At 33.9% G+C, this 20,179-nt stretch overlaps 2 protein-coding genes across 11 annotated transcripts in view; one reads left to right on the top strand and one right to left on the bottom strand.

Moving 5' to 3' along the window:
* The window catches only part of fip1l1a (FIP1 like 1a (S. cerevisiae)), a 56,462-nt gene extending 43,718 nt beyond the window's left edge, over positions 1-12,744 (bottom strand). For 4 of the 7 annotated variants that reach the window (XM_073934089.1, XM_073934088.1, XM_073934087.1 and 1 more), the window contains exons 1-6: positions 12,644-12,744; positions 12,459-12,549; positions 10,992-11,037; positions 2,402-2,447; positions 2,214-2,287; positions 2,035-2,084 (exon numbers count right to left, since the gene is read on the bottom strand). In XM_073934089.1, coding sequence (XP_073790190.1) covers positions 2,035-2,084; positions 2,214-2,287; positions 2,402-2,447; positions 10,992-11,037; positions 12,459-12,528 — 286 coding nt within the window. In that variant the 5' untranslated portion in view covers positions 12,529-12,549; positions 12,644-12,744. Of the gene's footprint in view, positions 1-2,020; positions 2,085-2,213; positions 2,288-2,401; positions 2,448-10,991; positions 11,038-12,458 lie in introns of all 7 variants that reach the window. The other 3 variants (XM_073934091.1, XM_073934090.1, XM_073934092.1) reach the window with 2 other exon arrangements.
* A 1,104-nt stretch (positions 12,745-13,848) lies between these two features.
* scfd2 (sec1 family domain containing 2) overlaps positions 13,849-20,179 on the top strand; it is a 271,851-nt gene continuing 265,520 nt past the window's right edge. For all 4 annotated transcript variants that reach the window (XR_012395694.1, XR_012395693.1, XM_073933239.1 and 1 more), the window contains 2 exon segments: positions 13,849-14,765; positions 16,120-16,288. Coding sequence is in view for 2 of the 4 variants with exons in the window: in XM_073933239.1 (XP_073789340.1) it covers positions 13,952-14,765; positions 16,120-16,288 (983 nt within the window). In the remaining 2 variants the exon portion in view is untranslated.

Below are 20,179 nucleotides of genomic sequence, written 5' to 3' on the forward strand. Positions count from 1 at the left end.
ACTTTGTTCAGCGCCTTTGTTCGCTCTCTATTTGTTCGAAACCAGTTTTATTTTTCTGATGAACACAAATCAAGATATTCTGAAGCAAGGGTGTCCAAACTCGGTCCTAGAGGGCCGGTGTCCTGCAGATTTTAGCTCCAACTTGCCTCAACAAACCTGCAAAGATGTTTCTAGAAAGCCTAGTAAGAGCTTGATTAGATAGCCTAGGTGTGTCTGATTGGGGTTGAGACTAAACTTTGCAGAACGATGGCCCTCCAGGACAGAGTTTGGACATGCCTGTTCTAAAGAATGATGGGAACTGAACTGGGCCACTGACTTCCATTTAAAAATATGGATCCTATCCTATAATGCAGGGGTGTCAAAACTCAAAACTTAAATAGGGTTGGAACTAAACTGTGCAGAGCTGCGGCCCTTTTGGAACTGAGTTTGACATTCTTCAAAATATCTCTTTTTGTGTTCAATGGTAAAATAAACTCATAAAGGTTTAGAACCACTTGAAGGTGAAAATAAATGGTGATTAAGCTTTTTGGGTGAAGTATTTGAAATAATTATTATTAGTATATAACCGTTTGAAGACAAGCTTCCGCATTTTTATAGTGTGTTTTTATTTGCTCTTAATGTTAATTTTAACTTCCTGGTGTAGATAATTAGTATTTATCAAAGTGTGGATGTCAGTTGGCAGCTGCACTTCATATTTGTATCTTTTTTATCTAAATTTAAAAAGTTTTTTCAGACTAATTGCATCAATGCGGAGAGAGATGGAGAGGACCACATTTTGTACTTAAATGTTTGACATAAACCTACATAAATCATTTATTTTAGTTTGTTCAACATTGACTTTTTTCTGTTGTTTCTGAACCACTGACAGACACATACAAATATTTAGGATTAGAATGAATTTAGACTAATTTAAGACAGTTAAGACTGAAAATAAAAGGAAATAAAAGCGCTATTTTACTAACAAATGTGAAATTACTTATATCACCGTGAACATCTAAAGCAGTGGTTCTCAACTGGTTTGGCCATGGGACCCACATTTTTACATGGTCATCAACCCGAGACCCTAATTTTGAGGAACTATAATATAATTTTAGGAACTATAATTAGTTTGCATTTATTTGTTAACATACACAAGTAGTGACAGATAAATCATAAGAAAATCCCCAAGACTTACAAATAAACAATATTTTATTGCTGTCCTTTAAGAAAATGTCTCAAATTATAGAAATATTACAAAGTAAAAACGACAAATGTTTGGTTTCTAAATTTGCTCTTGTGAGAGCACATCACTACATATGACACACTGAGGTTTTATGCCTTTTTTGTGGTCAATATATGTAAATCCATACTTTACATATTCGGGGTCGTACTTGTGCTTCGACGTATTTGTTGCTATAATTAAATGAAATTTCACGTGTCAAACGCTATGGTTGTCACTCGCGCATTTCAAAATAAAAGTCTAGTATAAGCACAATAAGTTAAAAATTAAACGTTTGTTGTTGTTGTTTTTAACCACACACTCTGCAACCCACTGAAAATGTTCCTGCGACCAACTGTTGGGTCGCGACCCACCAGTTGAGTAACACTGATATACAGTACAGTAGTCACCAACTGATTTGTAAAAGCATCCTAAACTACAGCTCTGTTCATAAGTTTACATACACCTTGCAGAAAGTGGCAATTATTCATCATTTTAACTAAATAAGAGAATTCCTGAAAACTGAATGTTATTTTGATTTTTAGTATTGTCATGAATATGATATTTCAACTAAGAGATGTTCACAAAACAGATAGTAACTAAATGGATCAAACATTATCAAATTCAAAAATGTATATATGCTTCAATCATAACTTTATATCATGAGCATACACTTCCTATCTTCTACATACAGTGTATTAAGTAATGTATTGGAGAAAATAATTACATGACAAAACAAACTAACTAATAAATGAAATTATTCATGGTAGTAAACTAGTTTTTGCTAAATTGAACTGAATATCAGTTTAACAGACTAATTACCTGCACTTTATTACCTGATGCAGAGGATTTTAGGTTCAGATTGATGGACCCGGAACCAAATGACCTGCACATCAAACCACATTATTATTGCAATTTATAATACCAAGAATACTTTAAGACATGTTCAGTATCTCTAAATCACGGTGACATACAGTTACTAATACAGTTATAAACCTCTAACTGAATCACTCACGAGCCCTGAGATGCGCCTGTTTTAATGTCACCAATGGTCACACAGACATCGTCGTCACTGTCTGAGTCACTGTCCTTTGAGGAGGGAAAAACAAAATGGTTGTTTTGTGAATGTCAAATGACTTCACTACATTATAAAGATTAAGGAAATAAACACCATTTCAAAATGTGTTTGGCTTAAGTTAGTACCTGGTAACACACTCCATTGACACCATCCACATCCCCAATCAGAGCACTGCAGAAGAGAGATATGGGTTTGTAATTGATATGTCAGATTAGACAATGATGCAAGTCATTAAATTAAAAATAAAGAGAAAAAAAAGTGACAAGAGGTAATAGATGAATTAGATTTAACAAATAAACACAAATGAGTTCAATAGTATACAAATTTATTCAATACACTGGGTAAAACAAAATGGTGGGAGCATTTTTGTAGTGCACGGTTTCAAAAAAAATATATAAAAAAATACACAGTTCATTTTTAGAAAATATAAAAACAAATATGGGACAATAAAAAATTAGATGAGGGAGATTTAAAACAACAAAATGATTTAGCCAAGGAAATGATTTTTAATATATAAAGGTGTTTTAAAGCATCAAATACTGTATGTATTTCATACACTAAACAAACATTGTGTTATTTATTTAATCCAATGGTTGAGCTAAAAATATTTCATGTTTTGTTGGGTTATTTTAACCTTTGTTGGGTTATTTATTAATAACTTAACCAGTTGGGTAATTTTTTTTTATTTCAACAAATTTTAAGTGACACAGAACAACTCCATTAATAAGTGTGCACAATGTTGTTTTTGTATTATACTGTAATGTTTATTATGGTGGCTTAAGAAAGCCAACATACAGTTAGGTTCAAATAAACCTTCGTCTTCTTCTTCTTCTGAGACTAATTACTATATGCTTCTCCTCGTAGACCTTTCAAGCAACAAACACCAAACTAACTCCAGACCTTTAAACTGGTCTGACTCAGGTTGCTATTTCTTCCAACTGATGCGTCTGGCGGTTTTCCAAAAACTGACCCGGAACATTTGGAAAAGTCCTATTGACTTAAAGAGCCCATATTATACATGAAATATGGTCATATCCTGGTTGTAAGGGTCTCCAACAACAGTCTAATATGAATGCAAGGTCAAAAAACACTTTCATGGTCTTATAATCTGCATTTATTTTTATCTAATTATCCCAGCGACTCCTGTATGAATCGTCCAGTGATTCATTTGTTCCCAAACCCCTCCTTAGCGCGAAGCTAATCTGCGCTGATTGGACCAATGACAGTCTGTTGCGATTGGTCGACTGCCTTCAGTGAGAGAGTGAAATGCAACAGCTAATCAGCAATATAAAAGTAATCACAGTTCATACACGCTCGATAGTGTAGGCGTGGATTTTAGCTGCCAGTGGGTCAATGTAAATACAGACTATGGACTTGAAAATACAAACGACTATTTCATTGAGCAAAAACTCCAAAAACAGTTGAGGAGATCTCCTAGCTTGTCTCACTCTGCTCTTTTCAAAGACACACACACACATATTGCACACACACACACGCACACACACGCACACACACACGTACACCTCCGGATGACAGCGCGCACACACACACGCACACACAGACAGACACACACACTACTCCTCCTCCACGGAGCTCCGTAAACAAAGCAGCACGCATCGCGTTTTAAACGTAACTACGTATCCTTCTTTTAACAAACGCCGATGAAGTATTCTTTGTAGCATGCCGTTTCCAGAAGTTTCCTGTAGTTTCCAACTGCTTGGCTATAATGCTGAGGTTTCATCTTTGAGTAGAGACTCAATAATATCCATCTGCAGTGTGACTTCAATCGACCGGCATGTTTGTGTGTGTGTGTGTTTGTGTGTGTGTGTCTGGGTTTCTATGTCAGAGGTCGGGACCGCAGGTTTGAAATCTCCCGGGTTTGCGCGTGCACGTGAATAACTTGGTTTCATTCGTACGTCATGGCGAAACACCTAATGACTCGGTATCAAGGTGACTCGTTTGAAGCACTATGAGTCGACTCTTTTATAGATGTATCAACAGTTTTAAACACTGTACACTAACAGATTTAAGCCTTAGCTGGATACTTCTTCACTTAGAGCTGTGTTACACACTACATGGAAGGGCTTTTTTGAAAAACCCATAATATGGGCTCTTTAACATTGGACTAAACTCATTTAACTCAGACTACCAATCTTTTAACTTACTAGCCACACCATAGCAACCACTTATGGCACCCTAACAACTGTCCCATAGACTTCCATTGTAAAAATTGCCGTTGACTTTACATTGGACATACCAACAACATGCCAATTTATGCTAACAATATACTGATGAATACTAGAAACATACTAACGACATACAAACATACTAGCAATATACTGATTCATACTAACAACATACCAATCCATTCAAGAAACATACAAACAAACGTACTAATCATACTAGAAACAAAATTAGCAGCCACCTAGCAATGCCTTAGCAACCACTCAACACCCTAGCAAACACCTAGCAACACCTAAGCAACAACCTAGAACACCTTGGCAATTGCCTAGCAACACCTTAGAATAACATCTTAGTAACCGTCTAGAAACAACCTACTGTAGCAATGCCTTAGCATTCACCTATCAACGCCTTAGCAACTGCCCAGCAACCAATCAGAACACCCTAGCAACCACCTAGCAACACCTCAGCAACGACCTAGAAAAACCTTAGCAACCACCTAAGAAAACCTTAGCATCACCCTAACAACTGCCTAGCAACCACTCAGAATGCCTTAGCAACCACCAAGCAACACCTAAGCAAACACCTAGCAACGCCTTAGTAACCACCTAGCAACACTTTAGCAACTGCCAAGCAACGCCTTAGCAACCACTCAGAACACCCTAGCAACCACCTAGCAACATCTTAGCAACCACTCTGAACACCCTATCAACCACTCAGAACACCTTAACCAGTCAAAACACCTTTGCAACCGCCTAACAACCACTCAGAACACCTTAGCAACACCTTTGCAACCATTCAGAACACACTAGCAACCACTTAACAACTCAGAACCCCCAATCAATCGCCTAGAAAGAAACTTGCCAATCCATACTAGAAACATGCAACCTATATGTACTTATCTATGTATGCCAACTGTTTCAAACTTCTTAAAAACTACTTCAGTTATTTAAACTTTAAAACTACTTTAAACTCTCAGACTAGGCTTTCTCAAGCCACCATAAAGTTTGTCTACAAACTTTACTTTGAGTTTAAGTTTAAGCTCAAGTTTATTATTATTATTATTATTTTTTTTAAATCAAATTACCTCTCCGTGTGGTGTTTTTTCTATCTGTTTCACCCGCACTCTTAATTTTTGATGATACAATCGTGCACTTTGTAGCCGGTTTATATTAAATGGATAAAAACGCTGTGTCTGGAACTTAAAATGTAGTGGAAATACAGCATTTTCAATGTTTTTGAAAACTGCATGTAATTTATTTACACAGCCATATTTATAAATTTAAATAAAATAATAAAAATAACATTTAATCAAAATAACCCAACACTTTGGGTTCAATTTTATAACCCAATGCATTGGGTTAAAAATAGTCCATAGTTGTGAAGGTGCTATAATAATCTATGCTGGGGTATTTTTAACCCAACTATTTTAACCGATCACAGGTTTACATAAACTCAACAGATCACAAAACATCACACATTTTCATATATTAAAATAAGAGCTATGCATTTGGTGTATTAAAGAAAATCAAGTATTTCTTTTTTTCAGTCTATTTAAGCCTCTCAAAGTACTTCCTTGTTGGTAAATACTAATTTAAGTGTCATCTGAGGTCAGGTGTTTACTGCGCAGAAGAGACTTCATTTTATTTTGGATGAACAGACTTTCTTTCAGCTGTCCGATTTAATCACATGCACTAATTGATGCTACAGAACAATAAAAAAGCTTTTACACTCAGCAAATATATACACGTCCAATGAGGAGGATCAATTTACAAGCGCATCTTTAGCTGCAGGCCTACATTAGTGTAAGTGAGGCCTATATCACTGCATCCTCATCAGGCTTATTTAAGGCCAATGCAACGTGAGGGAAAATTCTCGCTTGGGTTTGAGTTTTACTCCACGAAGCTAATGAAGGTGAAGCAATCCAACCGATAAAAACCGCTGCGCTGACTCCAAGAAACAGCTAACACTGGGCCGGAAAGCAGAGGGATAAAACAATGGCTAATATCACATATTATTCCTATTCTAGTGAACACATAGTTTTATGAAAAAAAGAAAGAATATTTTAGTTACACTTTATATTGATAGTCTGTTTGTTGATTTAAGTTACATTGCAACTAATTATCATTAGATTATAAGTCTGTTAGGTTGGGGTTAAACATGTACTTGCAAAGTTTCTTATAGTCTGTTAAATGTCTGTTGAAGGAGCAGTATCAACAGATATTAAGCAAACAGTCTATTAATACTCAATTAGACCATCAAGTAAACTGTTACCAATATTTTCTATGCCTAAAAAAAGCTTCTTTAAAATATTCTTTTTTTTTTTTTTTATCTTTCTACATGCCTTAATTATCATTGTTGTTAAGAATGACTTTGGGGTTGTTGAATTGACATTTATTTGTTGTAGTTAAACATCCAATTATGCAGATTAACCATTGTTACCACTGTTTTGATATCACTTAAAAAATGTTGTGTTATAAATTTAACCCAATGGTTGAGTTAAAAATATTTAGTGCTTTATTGTTTTTTTTTTAACATTTATTGAGTAATTTATTAATAACCAGTTGGGTTACATCTTTTGTGCTTTGTTGGTTTATTTTTGACCCTTTATTGGGTTATTTATTTATTTAACCAGTTGGGTTAAAAAATTAGAATTTCAACAGTCACCTGATTTTACCGACCAAAAAAACTGTATTATGCGTACGTAATGTTGTTTTTGCGTTATAAAGTTTAAGCTATAATGCAATATATATATATACATACATACATACATACATATATACATACATAAATATATATATATATATATATATATATATATATATATATATATATATATATATATATATATATATATATACATATATATATATATATACATACATATATATATACATATATTATATATATATATAATAATATATATATATATATATATATATATATATATAWAAWATATATATATATATATATATATATATATATATATATATATATATATATATATATATATATATATATATATATAAATTTTTTTTTTTTTTTTTTTTTTTTTTTAACCAAATTACTCCTCCGTGTCCTGTTTTTTTAATATTTTTTTCACCAGAAAACTCAATTATTGATGATACTAATGCACGCTTCACAGCCGATCTATAGTAAACGATTAAAAAGGCCTGCATTTTCAATAGCCACAATTTTATTGTTAGGGAAATATTTTATATGCATAAATATGACTTTGACATTTTAAAATTACTTAATTTAGATTTTTGTGTGTCGTGTATGGGCTTTCTCAATAATAATGAGCAAATGGGTTTTAGTTTTATAGTGTCGTATTACAGTTAAGTTTTTATTTCACATGACTTTTCAGAGCTCAAAAAGAAGAATTTACCAAATTTATCTCTGACCAAGTTTAATCAGCAAAGCTTGATCAGCAAAGTTTGATCAGCAAACATAAATAATTATTTCTTAGCCACACATTTTAAATGCGTCAAAACAAGCAAAATATAGCTGTATGCTATACTTTTTTATTTAACAAAACATTTCGTTGAAAATGAAAAAAGTAATTATTATATCTAAAATTTGCACAGTAATCTGTCCTGGCTAAAGTTCACAGATCACCAGTTCTACACAAAAATGGGGAGTTAATCTCTTGTTAAAGCAATGTAATTGTAAAAAAGGGTAATTAAACAATGTTAAAGCAAAAGAAAGCAGGTGAAAACCAGTGTGCGATAATAAAAGGCTGATCACACGCACATGGTTAATTAGGCCAAATTATAATCAGTTAAAAAAATTTGTGGTTAAAGCGAAAGCAACCGGTGCTGCTTACAAAAAGACAAATCTGGAGCTCTTGAAAGCAGCAAGACTGTGGGTGCATGATCATAACTTTTTGCCTTGTATTTAAAAGAGAACCGATCACATTAGTTACGTTTCTATTCACAGTTGCTTCACGTAAGAAAATGGGAACGCACACATTTTAAATAGTCAAGCTCATCAGATGTCAGTGCGGGTGATCATCCTCTTATTTGGTATTCACCTGCTTTCTTTTGCTCATGCGAATACAATTATTTTTATTCATGATTTTTATCATTTTTGTAGTGCTGCTTCTCGATTCTATATTCGGATATGCATGCATATTGGGCCATCCCTATTGTCAAATCCTGCTTTTAAGAAAACTACCATTTAAAAATCATTTTCAACCAGCCAAAGTGGCTAGTGTGAGAGGCTGTCTAACCTACCACAGCTGAAATCTACCAGCACTTGGCGGGTTGGCAGGTGTTAATGTCAGGCCCTACATGTATACGTATTATGTATTTATAAAAAATACATTTGCGCAAGATACAGTAAGTACTTTTTAAATATGTTATTGTGCTTTTTATGTTGTTTGTTTTTATATTAAGATTTTTGGGACAGCCTCCAACATGTCTGTATTTCCCAAAGATAAGAATATTTTTTTCCTGTTTATTAAACTTAATAGAAAGTATATAAATGGAATAAAAAAAAAAAGCACAATAACCGTACAGGAAAATAGAAACTATCAATAACTAAAATAAAATATAATGTTCCCTTTACCCCATAAACAAAATGAAAATATAATAAATACAAAAACAATTTAATAAAATAATGATTTTATGTTTTTTTTTTAAAAACATAAACATGATTATTTTAAAACGTTATAATTAATCATGCAAAAAAGATAATAGTAACAATTTTTTTAGCTTATTGCAATTTGATTAACAATGCATTTACAACACATTCGATGATTACACTATGGTGGCAAATGTTACAAAATCATGTTTTAACAGCAATAACAAAAATGTTGTTTTTTTTCTAGTTAAGTGTTAGTCAGTTTTCATAAGGTTGCAAATTAAGCCTAAATATAAATTATTACTGTATTTGTAACCTGTCTTTATGCTCAATTCAAACTTATGTTAGAAAACCACTAAGTCAAACTGGCTACTCATTTTGTATTTTAGAAGAAAAACAGGAAAACAACTTCTTTAAAAAAATGGGTGAGAAGAGGAATAAAACAATGGTTAATTTTCCTTCTCATTTCTACTCCAGTGAGCAATAGAGAGCAGCTTATACTGTATCAGCTCTGTGCACAACACATTCAATGCTGAATTTAACAAGCGTCCAAAGAGTTCCATCAGACACGCGTGGCTTAATCCGCTTCCATAGTATTTTTGGCCAAAAAAAAGGATGCGTCACATGCGCAAGCCATGGTCATTACTAAGCGGTGAAACAGGCATTAAATGTACACGCTTCATTTGTACAGAGCTACATGCCCTAACAGGAAATAAATGTGTCAGCCTCTCTTGCTCTGAGTCGACACATCATTAGATTTTGTAAACTCTCATTTCAAATGCAAAAGCGGTCGGGGCTAAAGTGACCTGAAAGTTACTGACATTGCCAGGAGCTGAAAATCCTAAAACAGCAGAGTTTAAATGTTTGTGTGTGTGTCTGTGTGTGTGTGAGATAGAATTGAAGGATCTATTAGTAAATGCTGATGAAGCACATTTGTATATGCAAATTAAATGTCCGGAAAAACTGCTGAAAAAGTTATTTGTGAAGATTAATAAATCAACTGGCTGATAAACGCTTTGAAAGGTGTCAACATAATACTGCAAGAATTAATCCAAAGTTAGTTCATACATGCATATCTATTCATTCAGATTTATCTAGATAAAAATCCAGGGGGCAGATTCACAAAACCTTTCAAACAACATTTTTAAAGGTCCTGTGAAGCATTTTGTAATGTGCAAATTTTAATTAATGTTTGACAATAGTATCTGGATGCAGCCTTTATGATGCAGGCTGAGATTGCATCACTCAGCGATGCAATGTCAGACCCAATGCACTCAATGGAGTGAGTGACGTCACTGTGACAGGTAGGGGTGGAGTTAGGCGAGCACATTAAAAAGCATTGGATGCAGCTCAGATTGCACTGCACCGAGTCTGCAGCCAGACCCCTCTCATGTTTGACGTGATCTTAAAGGTAACATGAAGAGAGGGCGAGACATTCTGTATAATAGCCCATTCCTTAAAAAAAAAAACAGCCATTAGTGTTTTGTTTTTATCATAGCTTTGCCAGTCAGGGTGATTAAGCTCAAGCGCATCAAATGAAAAGAGTCTTGAAGGGGGGCGGGATATGTCAAATACTAGAGAAAAATTCAATATTTTCATTTTAATACTAAAAATCATTGATCCATGTGGAAGTGTCTAACTTATAGATATCCTTAAAACTAACATATTGATACTAACATCTAAAAAACTTATTATAAATTCACAGGACCTTTGAGTGATAGTTTATTTGTATTTCAAAATTGTTTATATTAAAGACAGGGTCTTTAATAATAACTATTTACAATACATGTGACTGTGTGAATGCTTATTATTACAGTAATCTGCAGGTAATGCAGAGTGAAAAGACCACTTTTATAGTGTTTTCCATCAGAGCTGACTAGTAAGACTTCAGCTATAGCTATTATTTATTTAATCCAACAACACTAAAGACACTTGCTTGAGCACACTTACCTGAAAACTTCCTTCTCAGTTGTCTCCTCTTCCTCAAAATTGTCATCTTTTCAAATAAAAAAAATAAAAATTAAAATTCGTACATCTCTCAACTATTGTCTTGCGTTGCATTATATGCTTTTTTTTTAGCAGCATTGGTCATAAAATAATTTTTAATGGGTCATCACAACATTTCAAACTGTGATTTGAAGCAAAACAATTACATGAAAATATGACTAAAAAGATTATAAGTAATAGAATGTGAATGAGGGGGAAAGTTACAGTTTCCCTGCAAAAGATTCAATGAAATAAAAAATAGAGATATAAAACATATTTTTATATATTAAAATAAATTTGTTAGTTGTTCTAAAATAGTCTGTTTCGATTTTGTTTACTACTCATAAAAATATATTTAAATGTTTGAGAGTGTAGAGCGAATGACACAAATCCACCATTTGCAGTCATTCACGAGAGTGGGAAGAGCTTAATGGTGGACATTTTGGACATCACCATTGATAACATATTTTCAAATAAATTCCACTGTTAAAAACATTTAATTAATATAGATTTAGGTTTAACAAATACATACTATATACAATGGATAGCCCACGACAGGCCAATCTTTAAAGGCAAATATTGTAGGAAATCACTTTCAAAATATTTTTACTTCCAGAACTTGATTGATGCATTCTCTAACTACAGAAATTAGATACTTATAGTGTTAATGTATCATGTTACAAAGGCACTGTTTAGAAGATACATAGTAACCACTGATATATTTTATGTTGTAGGGCTGTAATAAAGACCCATTGCTTCTCATTACAAGCTGGGTAAGTTATCTTTTAGCTGTTTTGGTAACAACTTAACTCTCTAATCAAACTATTTTGTAAAGTTTCAAATAATTTTATTTACAAAAGAAACACAACTAAAATGTACTTGCTTAACTACATTGTTAACGGATTTAATGTAAAAAAGTGTATTTCGAATAGATAATAGTTCCTTTATTTGCCTAAAATGCTTTGAATTTAACAATGAATCGATTTTAAAACCTGATATATTAAAACGTCTTCAGTTGTATTGATTGCCCCCCCCCCCCATATGCCCTCTGTAGTAACATTGAGTAACATTTAACAAACAAATAACACGTTAACAAAAATAATACACACGTCTGAAACGAGCTGTCTAAATCAGCTGTACTAATGTAGCAGCCCTCTCTTAACATATGTTGTGTTATGTTAGGTGTGTGCAAATGTATCAATGCCATATGCTGCCACTAAGGGGGTGATTTGAAAGTAAATGTTATGAAACGCGTGCAGCTGAATAAATAACGGTCTCTGCTGTCAACATAGGGTCAGGTCACAAATGCTTTTAATTTGGTAGATGCTGGTCAAGTGATTATTGATCTCACCACGAGGGCGTTTTATTCTCGTTGCTGAATCAATTCACACAAGTTTTCAAAGTTTAATCATCAATGTGTTTATTTCTCACCTCCATAAAGCCAGTCCGTCTCCTCATCAGCGCTCTCATCAGCTGTTTTCTCTACCTCTTTCGTAGACATGATCACCTCCGGGAATTTGAACTTTGTTTTTAGACCAGAGGCTAAGTTTAACTCAGTGATTCAGCGAGTTCGACAAGTTAAGTTTATGTGGTGTGGTGAAAGTTTTAGGGTTTACCGTCACAGCTGTCACAGTGACACGCCGCGTGCTGCTCTAGCAGGTGCGCGTTACCAGAGAGACACATCGCACTGCACGTGCACGTGTGCTCTGCGGGGCGCGCAGGAAGTTCCAACATCAACACAAATTAAAGGCTACAAAATTATATTCCAATAAAAAGCCCCTTCTGTGAAAGCTACATTGAAACTTCCCCCCTCTTTTGGTCTTGCCAATTTATCCTGCCGAGAATTTCTGGAAGCCTTAAAGGAATTAATAAATGCTTGTTTGTTTGTTTATTTATTCAATTATTTGTCTATATCTTTAATTTTAGATCTTGACTTTTATTTTTATTTTTTTTACAATAGATAATATTTCGTTTCATTCTCTCAAGGAGCATAAGCTGAGCACAGAGTGTGGACAGAGCTCTTTATTTATTTATTTATTTATTTATTCATTCATTCATTCATTCATTCATTCATTCGTTTGTTTATTTATTTATTTATTTATTTATTTATTTATTTATTCATTTATTTATTAACGTTTACATTTTAAAATACATGTATTTGTTTATTTATTTAGATTTGAATGAACATTTATTCACCCATATTATGTTTACTCAACACATATTTTGTTTAAATTTAAAACATTTTTTTAAATTAATTTTAGGTCACTGATAAATCTCAATTATTTCTATGTTTGCAACATTTCGAAAATGAACATATCTGAATTCAGGTAGGCATAAAAAGTCAGTTATGTTAAATCAAATAGCCTACTTAGATGAAGAATTATATTATTGGGATATTAATAAAACGGAATATAAAATTTTTATTCATAAATAAATAAATAAATTAATTAATTAATATATATATATATATATATATATATATATATATATATATATATATATATATATATATATATATATATATATATATATATATATATATATATATATATATATATATTCATATATAAAATATATACACATCTGTCTGTTTTGTTTTTAATTATATAAAAACTATATATTTTGTATGTTCTAAAATAACGTAGATATATTTAAAAATATATAGATATATAATCATAGAGTAATCGATTTTTAAAAATTGCTACGTATGCAATAAGTATACCTACATGTTTAATATACAACATTGTAAGTCTCAAAAATGAAAACAAATAAACAGCTGATACAATGACGCAATATTATCGCGACGCCTCTGCGCCACGTCACCTTCGAGAGACTCACATGGGTTTGTTTTGAGTGGTGTCTGTTTGACAGTTGCTCTGTTTTATCGCTTCTTCAGATTTAAAAACGCCGACATTAGCGGAAATATGTTGCCCGCAGATGGTCTCGTGTGTTTCCCCGGTCAGACGTGGGAGAAGGTGCTGTCAAAGGTAAAAAAGGCTGTTGTTTTCATGGATGACCGGTGCTCGGAGAGTCTCCACTGGAACGGAGGAGCTGCGCTACTATTCGAGGCTGGAGCTCGAAACATCAAGCAGTTCTCGAGCTTTGAAGCGGGTGCACAGAATGAACCCAAAGCTGTGTTTGTGGTCAGCACTGTGTTAAAAGGTAGAACCGCAGACATTATAAAGGACATCATTTCCCTCAGCCACTTCCAGTACTGTGTGGTTTTCACGACTGTTCCTCACTCCATTCACCTGCTTGCTAATAATGTGAACGCTGATCTGGAGGGGAACCCGGTGTTTGAGCAGTTCGAGGAGAAACTATGTGAATGGATGGGTGATATGAACTACACTGCTGAGGTCATGCACGCTCCCGTGGTCTTCGCCCCTTTGACAGAACACCTCCATCTTTTACCTGCTTTCTCTAATCTCTTTCCTTTATTGGACGTTGATCTTGAGTCCATCAATGAGAAGAGGCCGGAGAAGAAGAGATTTGGGAGTCTGATGGACATGGATGTGCATTCTCTGCCACCTGAGCTGCAGATTCAGATTAAAACTCTTGCATTGACCCTCAATGGCCTGTTTGAGTTCATCAGTACCCGTGAGGAGAGCTTTTCGGTGGGTCCGATGAGCCGTCTGATCGCAACCGAGCTGGCCAATCTTCCACAAGCCAAAAACAGGAGGAAGACGGCCCCTAATAAAGCATCAGTAGTGTTTGTGGACAGAACTCTTGATCTTACAGGTGCAGTCCAATCTGTCTGAATATTAAGTCATTAGTAGTTAAAGAGATAGTTCACCCATACACTCGTCATCATTTACTCATCCTTCACTTGTTCCATACATTTAAGAGTTTCTTTCTTTGGTTGAACACACAAAAATATATTTTAAAGAATGCTGAAAACTTGTAACCATTGACTTCCATCGCATGCACTTGTCCTTTTATAGAAGTCAATAGTTACAGGTTTTCAGCCTTCTTTAAAATATATTTTTGTGTGATCAACAGAAGAAAGACATTTAGAAAGTTTTGGAAACACCCAAGGAAGTGTAAATAGCGAATTAATAAAACTTTCACAAGGCACAGATAAAAAAGACAAAAGATCATGCTTATAGGCACATGTGCAGATATACATGTATGCATTCATTCATTCATTCATTCATTCATTTTCTTTTCGGCTTAGTCCTTTTATTAACCTGCGGTCGCCACAGTGGAATGAACCGGCAACTTATCCAGCATATACTTTGTGCAGCAGATGCCCTTCCTGCTGCAACCCATCACTGGGAAACATCCATACACCCTCATTCACACTCATACACTACGGTCAATTTTTGGCTTACCCAATACACCTATACCAAATGCGTGAGACGATCGTGCTACCCACTGCGCCACCGCGTCACCCCAAATATATATATATTATTACCTATTTAGTAAAATACATTTTTATGAAAGCAAAACAGTAAAATCTTTAAGCTGTTTCAAGCACTTTAATTTTTCAAAATCGAAGCACTTTTCAAACCTTGAAAACACTACACCAAAATTCAAGCATTTTTAGTGATTCCAGGCAACTGTACGAACCCTGTCTTTAGTATTTTGCAGCTACTTATATATATTTTCAGCATTAATCTACAAATTTTGTGATGATTTATTGTCAAATCGTATAGCATTATTTGTTTCAACTTCTGTGTTTTGCTAAGAAAATACTGAGAAATAATAATAAAAATAACAGGTAAAATTTTTATATATATATTTTTTTTTTATCTCAAGAACAATTAGACTCTCAAAATCCTGGAGGGATTGCACTAGAGTCAGATCTATTTTTTTCATATACATTTCAGGTCATTTCAGATTAATGGAAAGAGAACATACTATGTGAGAAAAAAATACATTTAAGTGTATTTATTTGGGTCAAAATGTTAAAATAAAATAATTGTTGACTCATACATTTGTATTAGGGTTTACAGAAAATGCCTATTAAAATGTATTTCGTTGTTAGAACGAGTCTCCATCTTACAAAGTTATATCATGGTGTTTATGCACAACTTGTTATGCTACGGCCTTTAAAATAACTATTTCCTTTTTCTCTGATTCTTCAAACTAGGAGCTGTTGGCCACCATGGGGACAATCTTGCTGAAAAAATTCTATCAGTTTTGCCACAGTTGCCTGGTCATGTGACAGATGTTCAGGTGGACATGCTGGAGCTCACACATCTGAAACCGACAACTGATACGAAGGGCATCTTGGCACCAGGCTGCTTGGCACAGAATCAGTAAGAACATTTACATGTTTACAGGATGCAAATAAGGAGTAATAAGGTTTGCTAAAGCTCACATGAAAATTATTCAGAAAAAACAAAACAAAAAAAAAGGTTAATATCATACAAAACAGCAGACAAACATGTTCACACAGTGGTACATTGTGATAAGTTTAATCAATAAAGAATTTATTTATTTATTTACACACATAAAAATATAATTTTTTTATACAATATAAACTAATTACATGTTTGTTTGTAATTCTACTAAAATTATTTACACAAATCTTGGGTTTATTTGATGTCACAAATTACAAATGTTTTGTTTAATTTTATTTTACTTTCATATTAAAAGTTATATCATGAATGTTTATAATAATAAGTATATCACTTCATGTCACATTAAAAACATATACTGTACTTAAGGTAAGAGGCAGTTAAATGGCTAATATTACTTCAAAGTTATCATTAAAATTGTTTATTTTAAAACAAGGATATCATGTCATGTCACCTGCTAATATATAATGTAAAAGTAAACAGTCTGTATTCAATAATTAAAAACTGTAAATATTACTGCGAATAAATAATTAAACCTAACTTGTTAAAAAATGTATATTACTTCATGTCACCTTTAAATATATACTGTATATAACAAGAAAAGAAGTCAGTATTTACAATTTAAAATATAAAATGTTAGTGCAAAAAAAAAATAAAATGAACAAATGATTTCACTTAGGGGCGACGCAGTGGCGCAGTAGGTAGTGCTGTCGCCTCACAGCAAGAAGGTCGCTGGTTCGAGCCTCGGCTGGGTTAGTTTGTCGTTTCTGTTTGGAGTTTGTATGTTCTCCCCGTGTTCGTATGGTTTTCATCCGCGTGCTCCAGTTTCCCCCACAGTCCCAAGACCTGTGCTATATTTAAATTGGGTAAGCTAAATTATCAGTTTAGGTGTTTCCCAGTGATGGGTTGCAGCTGGAAGGGCATCCGCTGCATAAAACATATCCTGGATAAGTAGGCAGTTCATTCCTCTGTGGTGAACCCTGATTAATAAAGAGAGTAAGCTGAATAGAAAATGAATGGAGATCACTGTGTTGCCTCAATATTACAATCAGTCAGTTAGTCAAAATTATAAATAAAGATAAAAAAATACAAATGAGAAGCAAGAGGGCAAAGAATTTTGGGTTTTCTGTTTAGTTTTGCAGATAACAATCTTTCCCAATTTTTTTTGTTTAATATTTATTAAGGACACAATAGAAAACAGCAGCTGCTTTTACATCTTCAGATTTCTTTTATCCACATTGTTAGTTTTGTCATCACTGTTGGGGAATGTTCTTACTGTATTAGGTTTAGACCAAAAACCTCAGTGCTGGTAGAGGTTCAGAAAAATCTATTTCATAATCATGTTCATTTTCAGAGTCTGTGTGTTCACAGACAGAAAGAAAAAAAACATAGAAAACCATGACACTCAGTTCCCCACATGTTGGCACGGGAACAATGCCCAGCCAAGTATTTATAATGGAGAACCACCATTACTTTAGTCATCATAAATGTGTGTATTTGAATAACTAAATGGGTTTTCTGGAGTTTTTGCCGATGTCATTTCCTACGGGGTGGGTTGTGGTAATGAATGACCCCAAATTTCTGCTGTTCTGTATGATATTGTCATGCTTCTCAATTGTTTTAACACATTTTGTGAACTCACTCACTGTCTAAATGGAAAATGGTGTTTTTCCTAAATGAACCCAGTCATGCTTTTTGGATGGGGATTTTTTTTGCTTAAATGTTTTGCACTTTTGTACTTTGATTGAACTCATGAAGTCATGAGTGAAAATATCAACAGTTATAAATTTTTGCATAATTGACACCATATAACCTTTCTGGCAGATGATTTTTTTAATGTTTTTTGTGGTGGTGGATTGTCATAGATTGATATAGTTTTCTCTTGATACAAGATTGCATAGAGTATCAACTAAACCTACTTCATCTGGAAGTCAAATGGCATCAGTATGGAAACCCAAACGCTGTTTACAACCCATTAGGTCTAAACCACATGTTAGACGTGAGGGTTTGTTACAAGAGGAACTTGTTTCATATGTCTGTTTTCCTTCCAGATCCCATCAGGCAGAACAGCACATTTGCCTGTAGAAAGAATTCAGTTTTGATTGCATTTATGAGATATTCTGTAATAACCCCACTTTGAGCAATCTCAATAAATGAACTCCACACACACAAATATTAGTGCTGTTTGCTCAAATTACTTCTTTAAAATGAGCTGAAACAACGTTTTTTTTTTTTGGCGGAACAACATTGTTTGTTTGTCAGAGATTGTATGAAACCAAGCATTTTTTACAGTGTATTACATTTGGTGCCACTGTAAGATTGATCTCCATTTTGGCCCTCCATTGTGTCTGTTGATCATCTCAAAAAAAAAATAAATAAATAAAAAAATACTAATACTACTAATACTACTAATACTTCCCTTCTTAGACTTTACAGACCTGAAACTTGCCTATAGCACTTATTCATTGTTGCTCTTAGTTGTGTAAATTGCTTCCTTGTCCTCATTTGTAAGTCGCTTTAGATAAAAGCGTCTGCTAAATGACTAAATGTAAATGTAAATGTAAATCTCAGCCTTATTCAGTCCCCGTTGATGGAAAGAATTAAAACACTTTTTTTTTTTTTTGTTAACCTGTATGCACAAATACACACCAAATGTCAAGGCCACATCCCTTTACTACCATTACTGGTTACAGTAGCACCACAGTGCTGAGTACAAACACACTCTTGAGACCTCCATGTAAATAAACAAGCGCTCACTGTTAGCCAGATGCTGCAGAGACTCAATGGGACAACTTTCAATGCCCCGGTGTAAATTATTGTCTATATGAGTGTAGATAGATGAGTCTGACACATCCGAGGTACTTCTTTGTTGTCTTGCTCTGATTTAGCAGTCACTCTGCATATGTACTGATTTAAGATTTGTCCTGATGATGAATATTGAATCACCTTTTGCATATCGGAAGTATACTTTGGTTTTCAGTTTAGAGGTCTTGATGCCACTTGATGTGTGTATAAGTGCATATTCAACTTGATTTAGAAATGTTTTCCATAGTGTTTTGCTTCAAAGTGGCAATTTCCCCCTTCTTTTTAGCTTTTGATTTTTCCTTGAGGGCCTCTTGTAATGTTAGCCTCTTAAAGCAATCAGAATTTAGTTTTTACACCATTTTCTTGACCTTTCCTGAATCTTTTTGCTTTTCAAAACATGAATTAGTCAACACAAAACCACTGAAGAGATTTCTTCCTTTAAATGAGATGTGTGTTGTAAGCATATGCAAATGTTGGCCTTATGTGGACATGCTTTCTTCTTGGGCAATCATGTGCTTGACTGCAGCAGCATAAGCACAGGAAAATGTCCGACAGGCTTGGCACATTTCTCTGAAGGACTATAAAAAATATTCACTGATCCTAAATAAGCCTGAAGGTGCTTTCAAATGCTGAGATAAGATGCTGTCTCCCTGACGGTCTAAGATTTATTCAGTACTATATATATATATATAAGCCACCCCATATGCGGAGTCCATAATCCATGGAGGTATCAAAAGTTATTACAGTCTTAAAATGACTATAGAGTAGCCACAGATATAATTTGATCTTGTTTCGAGTATTCATTCATTCATTCATTTATTCATTAATTTTCCTTTAACTTAGTCCTTGATTTATCAGAAGTCGCCACAGCGCAATGAACTGCCAACTACTCTAGCATATGTTCCGTAAAGTAGATGATAACCCCTAGTGCATAAACACCCATACACTCATTCACACACTCTCACACACTACTGCCAATCGAGTTTATTCAATTCAATTATATCACATGTCTTTGGACTGTGGAGAAAATCAGAGCAGTGTGAA

This window comes from Danio rerio, chromosome 20 (genome assembly GCF_049306965.1).
Source record: "Danio rerio strain Tuebingen ecotype United States chromosome 20, GRCz12tu, whole genome shotgun sequence".
In the NCBI taxonomy this organism is placed as follows: Eukaryota; Metazoa; Chordata; class Actinopteri; order Cypriniformes; family Danionidae; genus Danio; species Danio rerio.